Here is a 17145-nt window from a genome sequence, read left to right as displayed (position 1 = left end):
CTTAAATGGCACGTTCCCCGTATGTAGTCAGGGATTTAGACTGTCTTCGACTACCTTTTCCATTTTTGATTCATAGCAAAAAAAATCGTGTTTTTCGGGACCTTCAGCGTTAAAAACTTTTCTGCCCGGTCATTTTTAACCAATTTTCAATTTCTGTGTTCTGGAAAAAACGAGAAATGACCTTCCCAACAGTATGTGTTACGTTCTTTAAAATACTCTGATCATAACTTAACTGGCGCCATTCTCCATTTTCTACTGTGCTGCCGCGTATTGAACGCAGAATTCTTCTCTACAAACCGAGCAATCGATAACCTACTTCCTTCAACATCCAAGCTTCATGGTTGTATAGAGCAACAGGGAGTATCAGTGATTTGAATAAATCAAGTTTTGCGCGAGTTAAGAATAAGAGTTTGTGATACTCTTTTTAAAAAATACAACTACACTACTCTACCGTTCCACCTCGAATGAATTTATTTCAATTAATTAGCCCTAACTACAGTTCAATACTGCTAACTCTGCAATCCTCGCGGTGGTGCCATCCATCCGGTCACACGTTGCCATCGATTGGGTCGCACGTTGTCGTCGTCTAACAAAAATGCCTAGCTTGGCGATTGCGATGTTTGCCGGTTGTCTCGAGGAACTTCGACGTCAGCACCTGAGTCGCGTGGCTTCATCGTTAACTCGTCCTTCCTGAGAGATGAGGTTCCGTACGAATCACTTCTCTGATTGTCAAACGTCTAATGTTAGGTTGGATGTCTGGTACTGGATCTTCGACTGTTGTGGTCCTGGCTGCAGGTTGTATGTTTATGGTAGCTGATCTATGGATGAGAAATCTAAGGAGAAATGCTATACCGATTAAGCTAGGTAGGGACATAATTCCCCCGAAAATGGATAATTTTGGCCACTTTATACTGTTCGTTGATAGTCGGATAACATCCAGCTCCTTCCTCGTTTCCAGATGGAGTTTATGTAAATGGTCCAGGCTGATGTTTAGAATCTCTTGATGCATATTCACATCGATTCCGTCTAGGGGTAATTGTATTGGGTTTCCCGGTAAGGTTTTCACTCTTGAGCTATATAAAATATTATTGATGTATAACTGACAATTTCTGAAGAAAACGATGAATGGTCCGGTCAGGTTTCTGTTTGTTAGGCCACAATTTGATGAAAGGGTGAAATTTTTCATAGTGTTTATGAACAAGTGTTGGTTGTCTAGAAAAATAACTTCTTCTTCAACTGGGTTGGTGGTAAAATTACAAGTTGCCTGTTCTCCTTTCAATAGCTTCGGTATGCAGGTTGAATTGTCCAAATTGATTTCGTTTGCGTCGAATATAGTAGGTTCGACTGAGTTTATGGAGTAAATCTCGTCTTTGTGAGTTAGATAAAATCGATGATCTATATGAATTTGCTTATTTTTGTGAATGATTGGGTATAGACGTATTTTGTTGAATATTCTCGGGTCGAGTTTTGGCATTTTTATTATGAGTGCAATTTCCAAACTGTTCGTTGCCACTGATGTCGTCGCATAATTCATTGCCTCCAGAGCAGTATGAACCGTTATATTTTCCCTAGCTAAATCATTGATTAAAATATCAATTTCACGTTGGCTCAGAATTTTTTCGTTTACTATTCCTAATTTAGCTAACAAAATTGTATCAATTATCTGGTTCAATTTCTTTGATAAGTAGTTTAAATGAAATAAAATCTTAGTGGAATAAGTTTCGGCTGATCTTGTGTTAAACAGATTGATTGCCTTTTTCGTTTCAGACATTGCTTCCTTCAATTGTAGGTTTATCTCACGGTTAATCCTGATCTGCTCATTATTGTTCATAATTAAATTATTTATGGTAGAATTGATGATTCTCAAATCATTGGCATCTGGACTGCCAGCTATAAATTTCCAAACTGTGCCTAAGCTATCCCAACGTTTATGACGTCTGATAGGGTCTATGCTTTTTAATGCAAAATCTATTTCGTTAAATTTTTCTATTATTAAGTCGGAAAATTGATTTCTGCTAAAGTTTTCAAACTGATCTCTAAGGCTTTTTACTTGCATTCTAATAGTCGTTAGATTGAAGTGATGAATGTAATATGTGTGGTCAAGTTTGATCCGTGCCTCGCCTTGATCGAAGATCACGACTGGTTGACGTCCTACGTCCCGTAAGTCGAGTGTCACATCTTGTGTCGATTGAAGTTGGTTTGGTTGAATACATAATAGCAGTAGTAGTCTGAAACGTAGAAGTAGAAGTCACGTTTTATATTTTCCTAATTTTCAGGTCGTCTTTGTGGATTCGTCGGTTATCGTCAGTCGTAATTGTGCTTTTGTTAACTTTCGAAATTTTTATTTTTTTGAACCTTTTCTTGTGTTTAAGTCTTTGTCGGGTCGTCTCGTATGCGTCTTGATTTTCTTCGATCGGTACAGGTTTCTTTTTTTTATTATGGTGTTCCAACGCATTTTTCTGGGTTCGTAGTAGGTTTCTGTAAGTCTTTTCGATAATGTCCGGTGTACGAGGAGAGGGAAGAATTATTTCCAAAGGAGTGAAATTTGTGGAGGAGTGAATAGAAGAATTATATTTCTGTACGGATAGTTGGATCAGGTCTGGAGTTGAGAGATTCGGATTTTCAGTTTTTGTTATTCGGTAAATTTCTAGGAGCGTTGAGTGGAAACGTTCAACGGTTCCGTTCATTTCGCTCCGTCCGGTGGCGGTTACATATGGGTTGATTTTGTGTATGTTGTAAAAATTAACGATCTCTCCCGTCATAAAGGATTTTTCACCATCCATCACAAGTGTGTTTGGTGCTTTGTACTTTAAGAGAATATCCTTTATTGCTGGTATGAGGTCGACGGCTGCTCTTGATTCGATTTGTGTGACTTGAGCGAATTTTGAAAATTTGTCGACATATGTCAAAAAGTGAAGACTCTCTAAAAACATAATGTCGATGTGCGCTATTTCAAATGGAGCCTTTGGAATTGGTGTTTCTTGTATAGGAAACTTTATCGGGTTTCTATCATATTTGCACTCATGACAAATCTGACAGTTAGTGATAAAATCTCCTACCTTTTGAGCTAATTTTGGAAAGAAATAATTTCGAAATATTTGCTGTTTATTTTCCTGTGCACCTCTGTGGGCTCTGTAGTGCTCAGTGCGGATGATATTCCATTGGTCATCTTCCTCTGTTATGTCTTCAAGCATATTCTGAGTGAAACGAATTGTTAACAGATTTTGTTGTCCGAAATGTCTTTTATAGACCTCTTGCATTTTTCCCATTGTGTTCTCATCTGTTAACAAACCATTTACTTTAGAATAGTTAAAGTGGTTTTTTAGTACCTGTAATAATGAATCATCGTTAATTTCATTTATATAAATTGTAATTCTTGTGTATCCTGAAAATGGGGTTTCTGTTATTGTTTTATCAGGTCCTTTCTTTATTACCACTTGATGACGAAATACGTTGATTGGCGATTCGGTCGAAGGTATATAAAAGTCGTCGCTATTTTCGGCTGAATGTTGGGTTGCTGATAGGGAGCATACAATTCTGCTTAAGGCGTCTGCCACCACGTTTGCTTTTCCTGGCTTATACACTATTTCATAATCATGCTCTTCTAAATATGCCTTCCATCTTTTGAGTTTTGCATTTGTATTTTTTGGAGATAAAGCAAACGTTAACGGTTGGTGATCAGTTAGAATTTTAAACTTCGCCCCGTATAAATAGTTTCTAAATACTTGCAAAGACCAGAAGATCGCTAACATTTCCTTCTCTGGCACAGAGTATTTTTCTTCCGTTGAAGACAAAGTTCTGGAAGCAAAGTGAATCGGTTTGTCTTTGCCGATGTCACCTTGGGATAGGACAGCACCTATAGCGAAATCAGATGCGTCCGTTGTGAGAATAAAAGGTTTCCCATAGTCTGGGTAAATGAGAACGTCAGACGATTTTAATACGTTCTTCAACTTGTCGAAGTATCGTTTTTCATCACTCGAGAGCGAAATTTTTCTATTTGATGAGGGATTTCTTTCCCCCCGAAGAAGGTTTGTAAGAGGTTTTGCGATTTTCGCAAAGTCTTTTACAAATCTTCGATAATAACTCATCATTCCAAGGAAGGAACGAAGCTCTTTGAGATTCTTAGGCTCTGGGTACCTATTGATAACTTCAATTTTTTTGGTGTTAGGTTTGATTCCTTCAGCACCGATAATAAATCCTAAAAATTCTATTTCAGAATGCAAAAACTCGCATTTGTCCAACTGAATCTTGAGATTTGCATTATTTAGTGTTTCTAGAATTATTTTAAGATTTTTCAAATGTTCGTTTAGGGTCTTTCCAAACACGATGACGTCATCGATGTACACATAGCATATTTTCCCTATGTGATCTCTTAGCACGTCGTCAATTGCCCGCTGGAAGATCGCAGGAGCGTTCTTCAAGCCGAACGGCATTCGAGTGAACTCATATTTCCCGTTGTTGATGGCGAAAGCCGTTTTCTCGATATCTTTCTCCCTCATTTTAATCTGGTGAAATCCAGACGCTAAATCAAGGGTGGTGAAGTATTTTTGACCCTTTAGTTGATCTAAAACATACCCAATCTCGGGCATTGGATATTTATCGGGAATTGTCTTCTCGTTCACCTTCCGATAGTCTATCACCATTCGGAATTTTTTCTCTCCTGAGGCATCGGGTTTCTTTGGTACAACCCATACTGGTGCCGTCCACGCTGAACGAGATGGTCGAATAATACCATCTTCCAGGAGTTTGCTGATTTGCTTTTTGACCTCGTCTGCATAGGCAGCAGGGTAAGGATATACCTTCTGATGAACTGGAATATCATCGGTGGTATTGATTGTGCACTCAACGTTTGTTGAGCATGTTAATTTTGCATTTGTTTCATGAAAAACTTCTTTTGAGCTGTCGAGGACAACTCTTAGTTGATTCTGCTCCTCTTCAGTAAGATGAGCTGTTCGAAAAACGCTATTGGAAGTACAGTTTGTCTGAGAATATTCGCAGAGAGGAATGACAAGTTTCTGATTATCAGAATACAAGGTCAAAGTCCTATTAGGAAAATCAATATTTGCATTCAAGTCATTCAGTATTTCTGTCCCTATGATTCCGTAGAAAAATGAATGGAACTTATGTAACAGAAATTTAGTAACGTAATTAATTTTCGGATAAAAAAAAGTTTATATCTATCGCAGAGGTTGCGTTAAATTTACCGTTAGCACTAGTGATGCCTTCGGCATTGAAATCATACGGCCTGCTGTCCTTGTAGGCCCAGGCAAGTTTTGGATTGATTAAGTTAATGTTTGCTCCTGTATCTACTAAAAAGGGGAACTGTCCACTAGTAGTCTTCAAGTTGATGTAGAGCAATATAGGTTTCACCAACTTGAGTTCCATTCTAAAAAATGGGTGGCTGTAGCCTCATCTTGCTGCGGTTCTTGTTCTTGCGTATCTAATTTAGGTTCCGGTTCTGCCGGTGATTGCATATCATAATATGGATATGAATCGTCGTAATAATCATATTCGTAATTATAGAGATCTTCTGTTCGATCTTCAAAAATGGTATCGATAGGATGAGCGTGCTTTTTGAATGGGTACGGATATGCTTGCCCCGATATCGGCGGTGGTCTTTTAAGATTCATTGGTGGCCTGTTACCATAGTCCACATTGTGTGTTCTCATACTCTGGTCAATATCCATCGGCTCGGGTTTCGGTAATGGTTTCGCAGCCCAAGGCCGTGGGGGTGCCTGGAATGGATTAGGCTGGTACTGAGGTCTGGTTTGGGTGAAAGGATTGGCTTGAAAGTGTTGCCTGCCAAATGATGGCATCTGTGAAAAATTCCTTGGGGCTGGAATTGGTGGAGATGGATATCTCCTTGGAGGTGGTCTAGGAGGAAGCCTATTGATTTCCAAATCCCTTGGTTTGGGAGTTGGGGTGAAATGTTCATTTCGAAAGGGTGCCGATCTGGTATCCATATTGTGGTAGTCTAGGCAAAACTGATACGCCTGGTTTAACGTCTTTGGATTGAATGTTTTTAGTAAATGACACAGAGGTTTTTCTAACCCTCGAATAAATGCATCTATTGCTTTTTCTCGAAAATAGTCAATGTGTGAATTAGCATGGAGGAACAGTTTTTCCTCCGTTTGAATTTGAGCTACTATGGATGAAAGTAGTTCGTTCACCCTGGAGTAGTAACTGCCTAAACTTTCATTGGAGTTCTTTTTAATAGTTGTTAGTTCGAAGTCCAATGTTTTTATATCACGCTTATCCCTGTAATATAGAAGCAACGTCGATTTTATTTGTGCCCAATCATGCACAATGTTATTCGAATTGAGAATATCGGCTGCTTCGCCTCTAATTTTTCGTCTCACGGAGCGTTCAATTAAATCAATTTGAGCTTCCGTGGCTCCGGCATCTCTGTACATGCAGAAAATGCCCTCAACATCTGTAAGCCATACTAATAGTTCTGTTGGCTTACCATCAAAATTTTGTAAATCACGAATGAAATCTGGTAGTTTTCCTAATTCAATAAATTGTTGCATGGTCAACTGTGCAGCCGCAGGAATTGGGGCTGGGTGTTCCATTATTTTTTTGAAGTAAAAGTTTAATCTAGATTTTTTCTTACTAATTTTGACGGAAATTTATTTTTAATGAAAATTGATAATTAACACTTTTTCACTATACACCTGTACTCTGGATTTTCTTGGATTTTTTTGTCACTAACACTTAGAATGATAAAAAATTATTGGTACTTACATATAGGACCGTGTCCTCGGTTCGGCCGGCATGAGTTAATCCGGTCTTCTTTTTGGCGGTCCACCAAGTGTCGGGGGAGAAGAGGCAGATATTTTGGGTTGCTCCGTTTTGCTCTGCTGTGTTGCATCCACTACTCCGGACCCTACTATCAATTGGGATAATCCACGGTGTCCTCGCTTCTCGCTTTGTGTCGGGTTTTTTTAACTTGTATGTGGCTCCTTGGACCACCACTATTTAGATTTTTGCACTTTTTTGCTTGGCTCTAGAGACCAGGTTGTAAGATTTTTTCACAAGTCACTTCGAACACTTATACACTTCCCGGCACGAGATGGATCTCGCCGGAGCCTCCAGTTAAGAATAAGAGTTTGTGATACTCTTTTTAAAAAATACAACTACACTACTCTACCGTTCCACCTCGAATGAATTTATTTCAATTAATTAGCCCTAACTACAGTTCAATACTGCTAACTCTGCAATCCTCGCGGTGGTGCCATCCATCCGGTCACACGTTGCCATCGATTGGGTCGCACGTTGTCGTCGTCTAACAAAAATGCCTAGCTTGGCGATTGCGATGTTTGCCGGTTGTCTCGAGGAACTTCGACGTCAGCACCTGAGTCGCGTGGCTTCATCGTTAACTCGCGCATTCTTAGGCTATTGGTTTTTAGCTGACTACGCAAACCATGCTCGCAGCAACAACGTCCCTTTTTCCTTTGTGGCTAAAATCGTTATCATATGTAACTAGTATTTGAAGAAGCAGCAGAGGACGAAGGCGGTATGGCAACGGATCTTGGAGAATGCACAGAAGACGATAGGATGCCGGCCCCTGATCTCCAAGAAGTCAAAGAGGAGATCGGTCGGCTGAAAAACAACAAAGCTGCCGGTGTAGATCAACTACCCAGCAAGCTATTAAAATACGGTGGTGAAACACTGGCTAGAGCGCTACACTGATAATCGCCAATATTTGGGAGGAGGAGATTCTTCCGGAGGAGTGGATGCAGGGTGTTGTTTGCCAAATCTGCAAAAAAGGTGACAAGTTGGATTACTGCAACTGCCGCGCGATCACACTACTTAGCGCCACCTACAAGGTCCTGTCCCAAATTCTTTGCCGCCGATTGTCACAATTTGCAAGGGAGTTCGTGGTGCACTCCCAAGCGGGATTCATGGGTTCCCGTGCCATCACGGACTAAATATTCGCAATTCGGCAGGTTCTGCAGAAGTGTCGCGAATACAACGTGCCCACACATCATTTGTTCACTGATTTCAAATCGGCGTATGACACCATCGATCGAAATCAGCTATGGCAGATAATGCACGAGTACGGTTTTCCGGATAAGCTAACAGGATTAGTCAAAGCGACGATGAAGCGGGTGATGTGCGTTGTTCGAGTATCAAGGACACTCTCGAGTCCCTTTGAATCTCGAAGAGGGTTAAGGCAAGGTGACGGTCTATCGTGTTTTCTGTTCAACGTTGTGTTAGAAGGTGTAATAAGGAGAGCGGGGATAGGCACGAGTGGCACGATATTCAGGAAGTCCGTCCAGCTTCTTGGCTTCACCAACGACATTGACATAATGGCACGGAAATTTGAGGCGATGTCGGAAACGTACATCAGACTGAAACCAGCAGGATTGGACTTGCCATCAACGTTTCGAAGACAAAATACATGAGAGGAAGAGGTTCTAGAGACGACACTGTGAACCTCCCATCCCGTGTTCGGTTGACGGTGACGGATTCGAGATGGTCGACGAAATCGTGTATTTGGGCAATCTGGTAACCACCGACAATGATACCAGCAGAGAAATTCAGACACGGACTTGGCGGGAAATCGTGCCTACTTTGGACTCCGGAGGACACTCCGGTCGAACAAAATCTACAAGACGCTGATTAGCCCGGTGGTCCTCTACGGCCACGAGATCTGGACTATGCTCGTGGAGGACCCACGCGCCCTTGGAGTTTTCGAACGAAAGGCGTTGCGTACCATCTATGGTGGCGTGCAGATGGAAGACGGAACGTAACGCAGGCGAATGAACCATGAGTTGCATCAGCTGCTGGAAGAACCATCAATCGCGCATACCGTAAAAATAGGAAGTTTGCGGTGGGCTGAACAACGCTTGATTTTATCCTATCCGGTATCATACGAATCAGCTTAATCAGTTTTGTCGGGATACCACGCTCAAGCATTATCTGCCACAGTTCGTTTTGTTTTACTGTGTCGTATGCCGCCTTGAATACACAGATGGTGAGTCCGCAAATTGTTTTCCCGGAATATATCCAGAGTTTGTCGCTGGGTAAACATTTGATCCGTCGTTAACTGTCCTTCTCGAAACCCGCTTTGATATTCGTCGACAAAGCATTCAGCCAACGGGCGCAGTCTACCCAACAGAACACGAGAAACTACCTTGTAGGCAGCATTGAGGATCATTATTCCTCGGAAGTTTACAGCCCTTCTCCAAGATTGAGCATATGAGGCCATTCAACCAATCCGAAGGCATTTTTCCTTCCACGCATATCATCCCAATCACGCAGTGGATTGCTTCGCACAGCCAGTCACTCCTAATTTTTAGAAGTTCAGCCGGGATTCTGCCCTTCCCAACGACCTTATCGTTTTTAAGCTTTCGCATAACCTCCCGTCTAGGAATCACTGAACAAAAAGAAATTGCAGGTTTGTTTACCCCTCGCTAATGGCCGGGTCTACTTACTCAAAAAAAATCTTCGGTCGAACAACGTTCGCTACCGCACGAAGCTAAACTTCTATAGAACACTTATTAGACCGTTTGTCTTATCTACTATGCTGGTACCGTACCCGCAATTTAATAGCAAAGAAAACACCTCTCCAATGGAATTAAAACATTGAAAATACAATGTATTCTTTATGAGTTGGAGGCAATAAAAGAAAAACAAATAGTTCACAGAAAAGTTCAATAATTCCGTAACAATTGAAATTTGATTATTCGTGTAGAATGAGATATTCTTAACCATGGACCAAGTCACCTGTATATGATAATGCTCCCTGGTTTAATCCCAACAAATTAATCAGCATACTCCCACTACTACCTTACAATATGTATATAGTTTTGTTCTATCGCATCCATCATCCCGATCCTCAACCTATTTAATCGTCAATAGTTGCCAAAATGAAATAAATTGATTTTTATCGTGATTAATGAAACTTGAACAATTACTAAAACACTATAGAAATTTATTGAGTAGGAAATGCCGCCCCCTGATTTTGCGCTCGGGGCGATTGCCCCCTTCGCCCCCCCTTAGCGCCGCCACTGTTGGTTGGTTGATGGTTTGCTGGAGGTGGCGGACGGCAGCAGCTGCTGCTACTACCGCAGTCGGAACGATTTTGTTGCGAACCATGAAGATATTAACTTTACAACAAAAGCATCACAACTGTAACAATGCTTTCCGTACCCGAGGATTGCAGGCTCATTATCGAGTTAGTTGCAGTTGGGAGGTATATGTAGGTACCAGCCACAGACAACCATCATGGAATCAGAGGATCACCGCATAGTGGATCGCTGAGATTGTAGGAAGTGGGGTGCTTTATAAGGTCTGTGCTATGCAATGGTTGGGTGTGTGCGAGTGTGAGCGGCAAAAATACTATTGTTGTTGTTTGCAGGCAATTCAATTAGGCATTTTATGAAAATTGGAAACAAAGTTGTAATTGTTTCTTATTTGAGAAGGTTAATTGGATGACTGAACGTTTTAGCTTTATTCAATGAAGAAAAAGAATATGAAAGAAATTTGATTTTTTACATGTTTCAAGAGTTCGTTTCAATACAAACAAAACCGGTTAGTTTTCTGTAAATTATCACATTACAAATGCTAATTTAAAATGGATTTCAAGGCTATTTACATTTTAATCCAATATTCATAATAACATACAACTCAAAAAATTTTAGTATATTTTCAACATAATATATAAAATATAAGCCAAATTAGCAATGGAATTTGTGTTTCGACTTCGTCTCATCAGAATCCGACACTAACTTAGTGACAGGACTAAGCTAGCGCCGGATTGACGCTATCTCCAAAAAACGGAGAAACAATTTATGTTTCTGAGCAAACCCCTAGTCATGACGAGACGAAGTCGAAACACAATAACTATGATAGTATTTGGTTTCTTTGATGTTAATTCTTTCAAATGGCCACTGAAGAAAACTGGGCGGATTTTTCTACTAGGATTCTTGCATATTTTTTATCTTTTACGAATCTGTATTCTGTATTAGGGGCGACATTATGGAACCATTTCGAATCGACTTTTTTATACAAGTTTGCATACAATAAACCTTTCGTTTCGAGATGCGCAATGCCACCTCAGATCAGAGGCAGCGCTCGAGAATTTTTTTTGTAAAAATAAATTATGAATGGCTGCTCTGACCAATATTTTATTTGTATTTGCTTCATTAAGACACCATTGCAGCGTTTCAAAGCCGCAATGGTGTCTTAATTCTAAAACTTACTACTAACAGTCAAATAATTACACAAAGTGTTTAATTATAATAACAATGAACTAATAAAAACAATGATGTAGTAGATAATGAAGGTATCAGTCAAAGTTAGCGGTCCATTGAAGGTTCTGGAACATCGAAGACGCAAAGTTTTTCGAGACATAGTATAGTCGAAGACTGAAGCGACCCGGTTGAAGATCCTTTGTAGGCCTGTAATGGCTCCATGCATACTATAATTAGTGCGCCGAAATGGTAATCGGAGCATAAGTTTGCTACGCGTTGTTCAAGATGCGACATTTATGTTAAGCTGTTCCAAAATGGCCGGGGCAATCCAGATGACCTGGCAAAGCATCAGCAATGAACAAAGCCCTTGACGTATACCTTCGAACAAGCAGGGGTTCCAAATGAATCAGCTGGCACCGGTTTTCGTAACTGGGTAGACGAACAGAATCTCCCAACGGCAGTCTACGAAGCGTAAGTCGTAAAAAGCGCCGTTGCACGGACTTAATTCTCTCAACAACGTTATTATACTTTGGGTTCCAAATTTCATAGCAATACTCAAGAATAATTATTGTCCGCGACAAAGGGCAATACAGTAATTTAAGACAATAAATATCCGTAAAACTTGTGGCTATCCTGAAGATGCATCCCAGCATTCGGGATGCTTTTCTAATTGTATAGGAGACATGCTGTTTAAACGTAAGCTGCGAATCTAATATCACTCCTTAATGCTTCGCGTGACTAACGCGTTCAATTTCTGTATCCAGTAGATGGTAGTTAAAAGAAATTGGGTCTTTTTTTCGTGAGAATGAGATCACCGAGGACTTCTTCGGATTTACACACATGCGGTTCGTGCTATACCAATCAGCGAATGTTCCAAACTCCTGTTGGAGTAATCTGTAATCTTCAGTAAAGCGGATGATTAGAAACATCTTGCGACCGCCTGCGAAGGGCAGGCGTGGAGTTTTCAGAACTAGATGAACGTCGCTGGAGTAAAGCAGAAACATCAACGGTCCCAAGTGACTTCCCTGGGGTACTCCTGACTATGAAATAAATCCAATGACAATCACAATTTCTCGATCTGTAAGATAGGATCGAAACAGCTGCAGCAAACTACCGTTGATGCCATGTCGCTCCATTTTAGTGATTGCTATATCACGGTTCACTTTATCAAAAGCGGCAGATAGGTCTGTGTAAATAACATCGGTTGGAGCACGACGTTTCATACTCTCTGTTATGTAGAATGTTAGGCATAGCAGGTTAGTTGCAGTCGAACGCTCAGACGTGAAGCCATGTTGATCATCACTTAGGTACTGCTTGCAGTGAGCCTGAAGAGGTTCCATAATCACCAACTCGAACAACTTCGAGACAGCACTCAATGAAATCACAATATATACGCGAACGGAGGTCTTAGTGGAATGTACGTAATGTTTCAAAGATTTTCTATACAAACACTGAAGAAGATTACAAGTAGTAATCGAAATACCGGTATCTGTTAAATAGTGAAGTGCAAGTGCATCTAACTATAAAAACATAGTGGAATTAAATGGAAGAAAATCTTTGAAACATTACTCAATGAAATGATTCCGCGGTAGTGGTTGACGTCTCGCTTATTTTCTTTTTCAAAAGTACTGAAAGGAAACCGTCGGGTCCGGGATTGAAGAACGATTTAAGCCGAGAACAAGCTCTGGTAATCATCGTTTCGTTGACATCGAAATCACTTAGAGTTTAGCTCACGGACGGAACTGAACTAACAGCCAGTTCAATTAGATCAACCGTTACGGTCTCATCTGTTTGCGAATTTCTCCGAACATAGTCTGCACATATCTTGGGATGTGGTAGCAGTGCGGCCAATGAAAGTCATAGACGACGGCAATTCAGCAATCCTTGCGCTGCTCATGCTCATTCATATATTTCCAGAAACGGTTAGGGTGTGACTTGAGATTTCGCTGAATGTTTTGCTGATATCGGTAAGAAACAATCTTGACTGGCTCTTTTATAAACATGGTTGAGACTGGCGTAATAGTTTCTAAGGGGTATTGTGCGATACTTAGGAAACCTTCGCAGAGCAGCTCTCTTCATAGATTTCAGCCATCGAATCGTGCTCATTTGCCTACGAGGAGCGCTTTGTTGATAATGATAACTTTCTTTGGGACGTTCCTGTCAATTACATGATTCAAAACGTTGGAATGTTTGAATTGCGCTATCAACATCTATGCGAAACTGCGCGGTCATAATAGGCACATTACCTTATCACAAGAATTTCCCATCATATCTCCGATTCGAGTGAATGCTTGTTGTGCCGAGCACGTATACAATTTGTTCGTGTGCAAGTACTTCTCGAATTTCTACGCAGGATTGTATCCCAGTTCATTTCCTATAGGAAATGAACCGAGGAGCAATCTAATGTATAAGACCGAGGAGTACTTGCACGCAAATAGAAATTGTACACGAGTGTTTGAGCTCAAGCTTGTACATATCGAGTTTGTTGTTTTGTTTTTAAACCAGTGGCGGATCCAGGGGGAGTGTGGTCCTCAGAATTCAAGTTTTTTTTATTCTTCAATTTTACTTCATTTTTCCATTTTTCTTTTTTTATTGATTTTCAATTATTATTTTTCCTATTTTCTAACTCCTAATTTCATAGTTTTCAATTTACTATTTATAGAATATCAGTTTTTCCATTCTTAAAATTTATTCCTCCATTTATTCATTTTTAAATTTTCTATTATTCAACTTAATATTTTTTTATATGAATTTTTGTTTTTCGATCTCCCGATTCTGAATTTTTTAGGCTTCTCTTTGCGGTTTTCCTATTTTCCAATTTTTGACGTACCATCTAGAAAATTTCCAATTTTAAAATTCCCATTTTTCATAATTCTATTTGTCCTTTTCTCCATTCTTCTCTTATTTTCATTTTAATTTCTCAAATTGTCGCGTTTAAATTTTTCAATTCCAACTTTCCATTTGTCACTATTTTTATTAAGAAGTATGGTTTTTTTTGTTTTAGTGTTTCGGATTCTCCTCGTCAGTAACTAGCACCATCTGGGTGTCCAGTTAGACTATGTATCTGAACTAGTACCCAAATTAGCACTAGTTAGACACTAAATTCCAAAAAGTCACACGTCTTGCGTGAACACTAAACCACTGGCTTATACCGAGTGATGTCTCGATAGTAAGCACAGAGGTTCTGTTTGCCGACGAGGAATATGAACCGAAACTGTCTTTTGGTATAAGTACCAAACGCCTGGAACTTATACCAAAAGACAGTTTCGGTTCATATTCCTCGTCGGAAAACAGAACCTCTGTGCTTACTATCGAGACATCACTCGGTATAAGCCAGTGGTTTAGTGTTCACGCAAGACGTGTGACTTTTTGGAATTTAGTGTCTAACTAGTGCTAATTTGGGTACTAGTTCAGATACATAGTCTAACTGGACACCCAGATGGTGCTAGTTACTGACGAGGAGAATCCGAAACACTAAAACAAAAAAACCATACTTCATGTAAGGCATGTGCCCTCATGCACAAAGAAATTGGTCTTGTCCAAAATTTTCCCACTTGGGAATTTTGCACTATTTTTATTGTTTATGTTTCATTTCAAAATTTTTAATTTTTTAATTTTTCAGTTTTCATTTGAGTAATTCCACGAAGATCTGTCCGAAAATCTCTAAATCGTGACCGTCCATCTTAGATTCCGATAAAACTTTACATGTTTAACCGGCATGGAAAACTAAACATTTTCCGTAGTCAATAAGATTTTTTTGACTCAAGCGCATTTTTTAAAAGGACGTAGACGTTTCTACGTGCAATAATTTCAATTTTTTTTTTGCTCGATTACACTATTTTATACAGTAAAACTACCTGAGAACGAGTAACAGGGAATGAATACTTCCGCACGAAAAAAATATACACTGAACAAATTTTTGTGTCACTACTCACAAAAACAAAAATTCATGATAAAATTTCAAATTGCAAAAAAAGCTCATTTTGCTATTTTTAATATTTTGTCAACGAAAACCTAAAAAGAAAAGAAACATTTTGAATCTGATTTCATGATGGAGAAATTATCACCAAAAGAGTTTTTCTAACAATAACTTTATACATGTTTTTAAATTTCATACTAATTGTCATACAAAACTGTAATTTTGTTACAGAATATAATTCTAAATATTATTTAAAATCAAAATGCATTTAACAAATATCTTGCAAAATGCGATAGTTTTCGAGATATTTGGAATTTTGCTCCAACAAGAACAATTAATTCATGTAATTAAGTCCTTTTTAAAAATTATTCGCATTATTCCCTCATAAATTGTCAAAAGTCTAATTTTTATCATTTTACAGACATAAAAGAAACTTTTCCAGTGTTTTTGGATCATGGAGAAGCTTTAAATAAAAAAGTTTTCCTAACAACAACTTTTGACAAATTTTCATAATTCATACTATCTGCAGTCAAAAGTAAAATTTTATTTTTGAATATGATTTCAAACGCCATTTTAAATAGAAATTCGCATTAACAAAAATTTTCTGAAATGTAGTAGTTCTCGAGATATTTTAAATTTTGTTTTAACAACCCAATTATTTTGTTTTATTACGACCTTTTCAGAAGTTATTCGCGTTTCTCCATCAACAGCAATTAGTTTTTCGTAAGGCCCATAACTTTCCCATTGACATCAAGGCGATATTGTAAAACATTTGAAATCAATATAAAAACAATCAAAGTATTATTCAACCATAGGATCTGATGATTAAACTATATAGTTGAAAGTTTCGTTAGAATCGACGATGGTCATATTTTGCGATCTGTCGGTTTCTCGGAATTCCTCAGTTCCGATTGTGAATTTCCACTCTTCAATTTTTGATTCATATTTTTTTTGCAATTTTCCACTTTGAGGGATTCCATGAGAACCCGGCCGACCGCAAAATATGACCATCGTCGATTCGAACGAAACTTTGCAAGTGTGTTCACTGTATGAATATCCATGATATTCTCTGGCAATTGGAATATTTTGATGCAAGAGCAATTTTTCAAAAGGGCGTAAACGTTTCTACGTGTATGAATTTCAAATTTTTTTTGTTCGATTACTGTATTTTATGCAGCAAAACTCTCTGAGAACAAGTTACAGGGAATGAATACTTCTGTCTGTCAAAAATATACACTGAAAAAATGTGTTATTTAAAAAAAAAAACAAAAATTTAAGATAAAAATTTAAATGGCGAAAAAACCCATTTTTTAAAAAATTTTATATTTTGTTACCAAAAACCTAAAAAGAAAAGAAACATTTTGAATGTGATTGCATGATGGAGAAAAAATCGGTAAAAAAGTTTTTCTAACAATAACTTCGTATATGTTTTTAAATTTCATACTAATTGACATACAAAATTGTAATTTTATTACAGAATATAATTCTAAGCACCATTTAAAATCAAAATGCATTTAACAAAAATCTTCCAAAATGCGACAGTTTTCAAGATATTTGAAATTTTGCTCCTTCAAAACAATTAATTTGTGTAATTATGCTCTTTTTAAAAATCATTCGCGTTACCCCATCATAAAATGTGAAAAATTTAATGTTAATCGTTTTAAAGACGTAAAAGCAACTTTTTTAGTGTATTTGGATCATGGATAAGCTTTCAGTAAAAAAGTTTTCCTAACAACAACTTTTGACATATTTTTAATAATTCTTACTATTAGCAGTCAAAAATACAATTTTCTTTTTGAATATGATTCTAAACGCCATTCTAAATCCAAATGCTCTTAACAAAAATTTTCTAAAATGTAGCAGTTCTCGAGATATTTTAACTTTTGTTTTAACAACACAATTATTTTGTTTTATTACGACCTTTTCATAAGTTAGTCGCATTTCTCCATCAAAAATACTAGGAAACTTTCCTGCAACTTTCTTTTTGTCATGAAGGCGATATTGTAAACCATTTGAAAGTTACAT

The 17145-nt window shown here is 38.4% G+C and overlaps 1 protein-coding gene across 1 annotated transcript; it reads right to left on the bottom strand.

The window, feature by feature from the left end:
* Positions 1 to 400: 400 nt before the first annotated feature.
* On the bottom strand, positions 401 to 5816 carry LOC131687046 (uncharacterized). Its single transcript, XM_058971082.1, has 5 exons — positions 5375 to 5816; positions 5205 to 5309; positions 4232 to 4948; positions 853 to 2241; positions 401 to 789 (listed from the first exon to the last, which is right to left on the bottom strand). Exons 1-5 carry the CDS (start codon positions 5814 to 5816, stop codon positions 677 to 679), a joined length of 2766 nt encoding a protein of 921 aa, XP_058827065.1. The 3' UTR covers positions 401 to 676.
* Between the last annotated feature and the right edge of the window lie 11329 nt (positions 5817 to 17145).

Source organism: Topomyia yanbarensis, chromosome 3 (genome assembly GCF_030247195.1).
Source record: "Topomyia yanbarensis strain Yona2022 chromosome 3, ASM3024719v1, whole genome shotgun sequence".
In the NCBI taxonomy this organism is placed as follows: domain Eukaryota; kingdom Metazoa; phylum Arthropoda; class Insecta; order Diptera; family Culicidae; genus Topomyia; species Topomyia yanbarensis.
This window is presented reverse-complemented; position numbering and strand designations above follow the sequence as displayed.

Excerpts from the sequence above, each read along its gene's own strand:
- LOC131687046 (XM_058971082.1), bottom strand. The coding sequence starts at position 5,816 with ATGCCATCATTTGGCAGGCAACACTTTCAAGCCAATCCTTTCACCCAA. Across the intron at positions 5,310-5,374 it reads TTTTTTAGAATGGAACTCAA|TAGATACAGGAGCAAACATT; the intron begins GTTGGTGAAACC and ends TCCCCTTTTTAG. Across the intron at positions 2,242-4,231 it reads CAAGATTCAGTTGGACAAAT|TTCTACGTTTCAGACTACTA; the intron begins GCGAGTTTTTGC and ends CGTGACTTCTAC.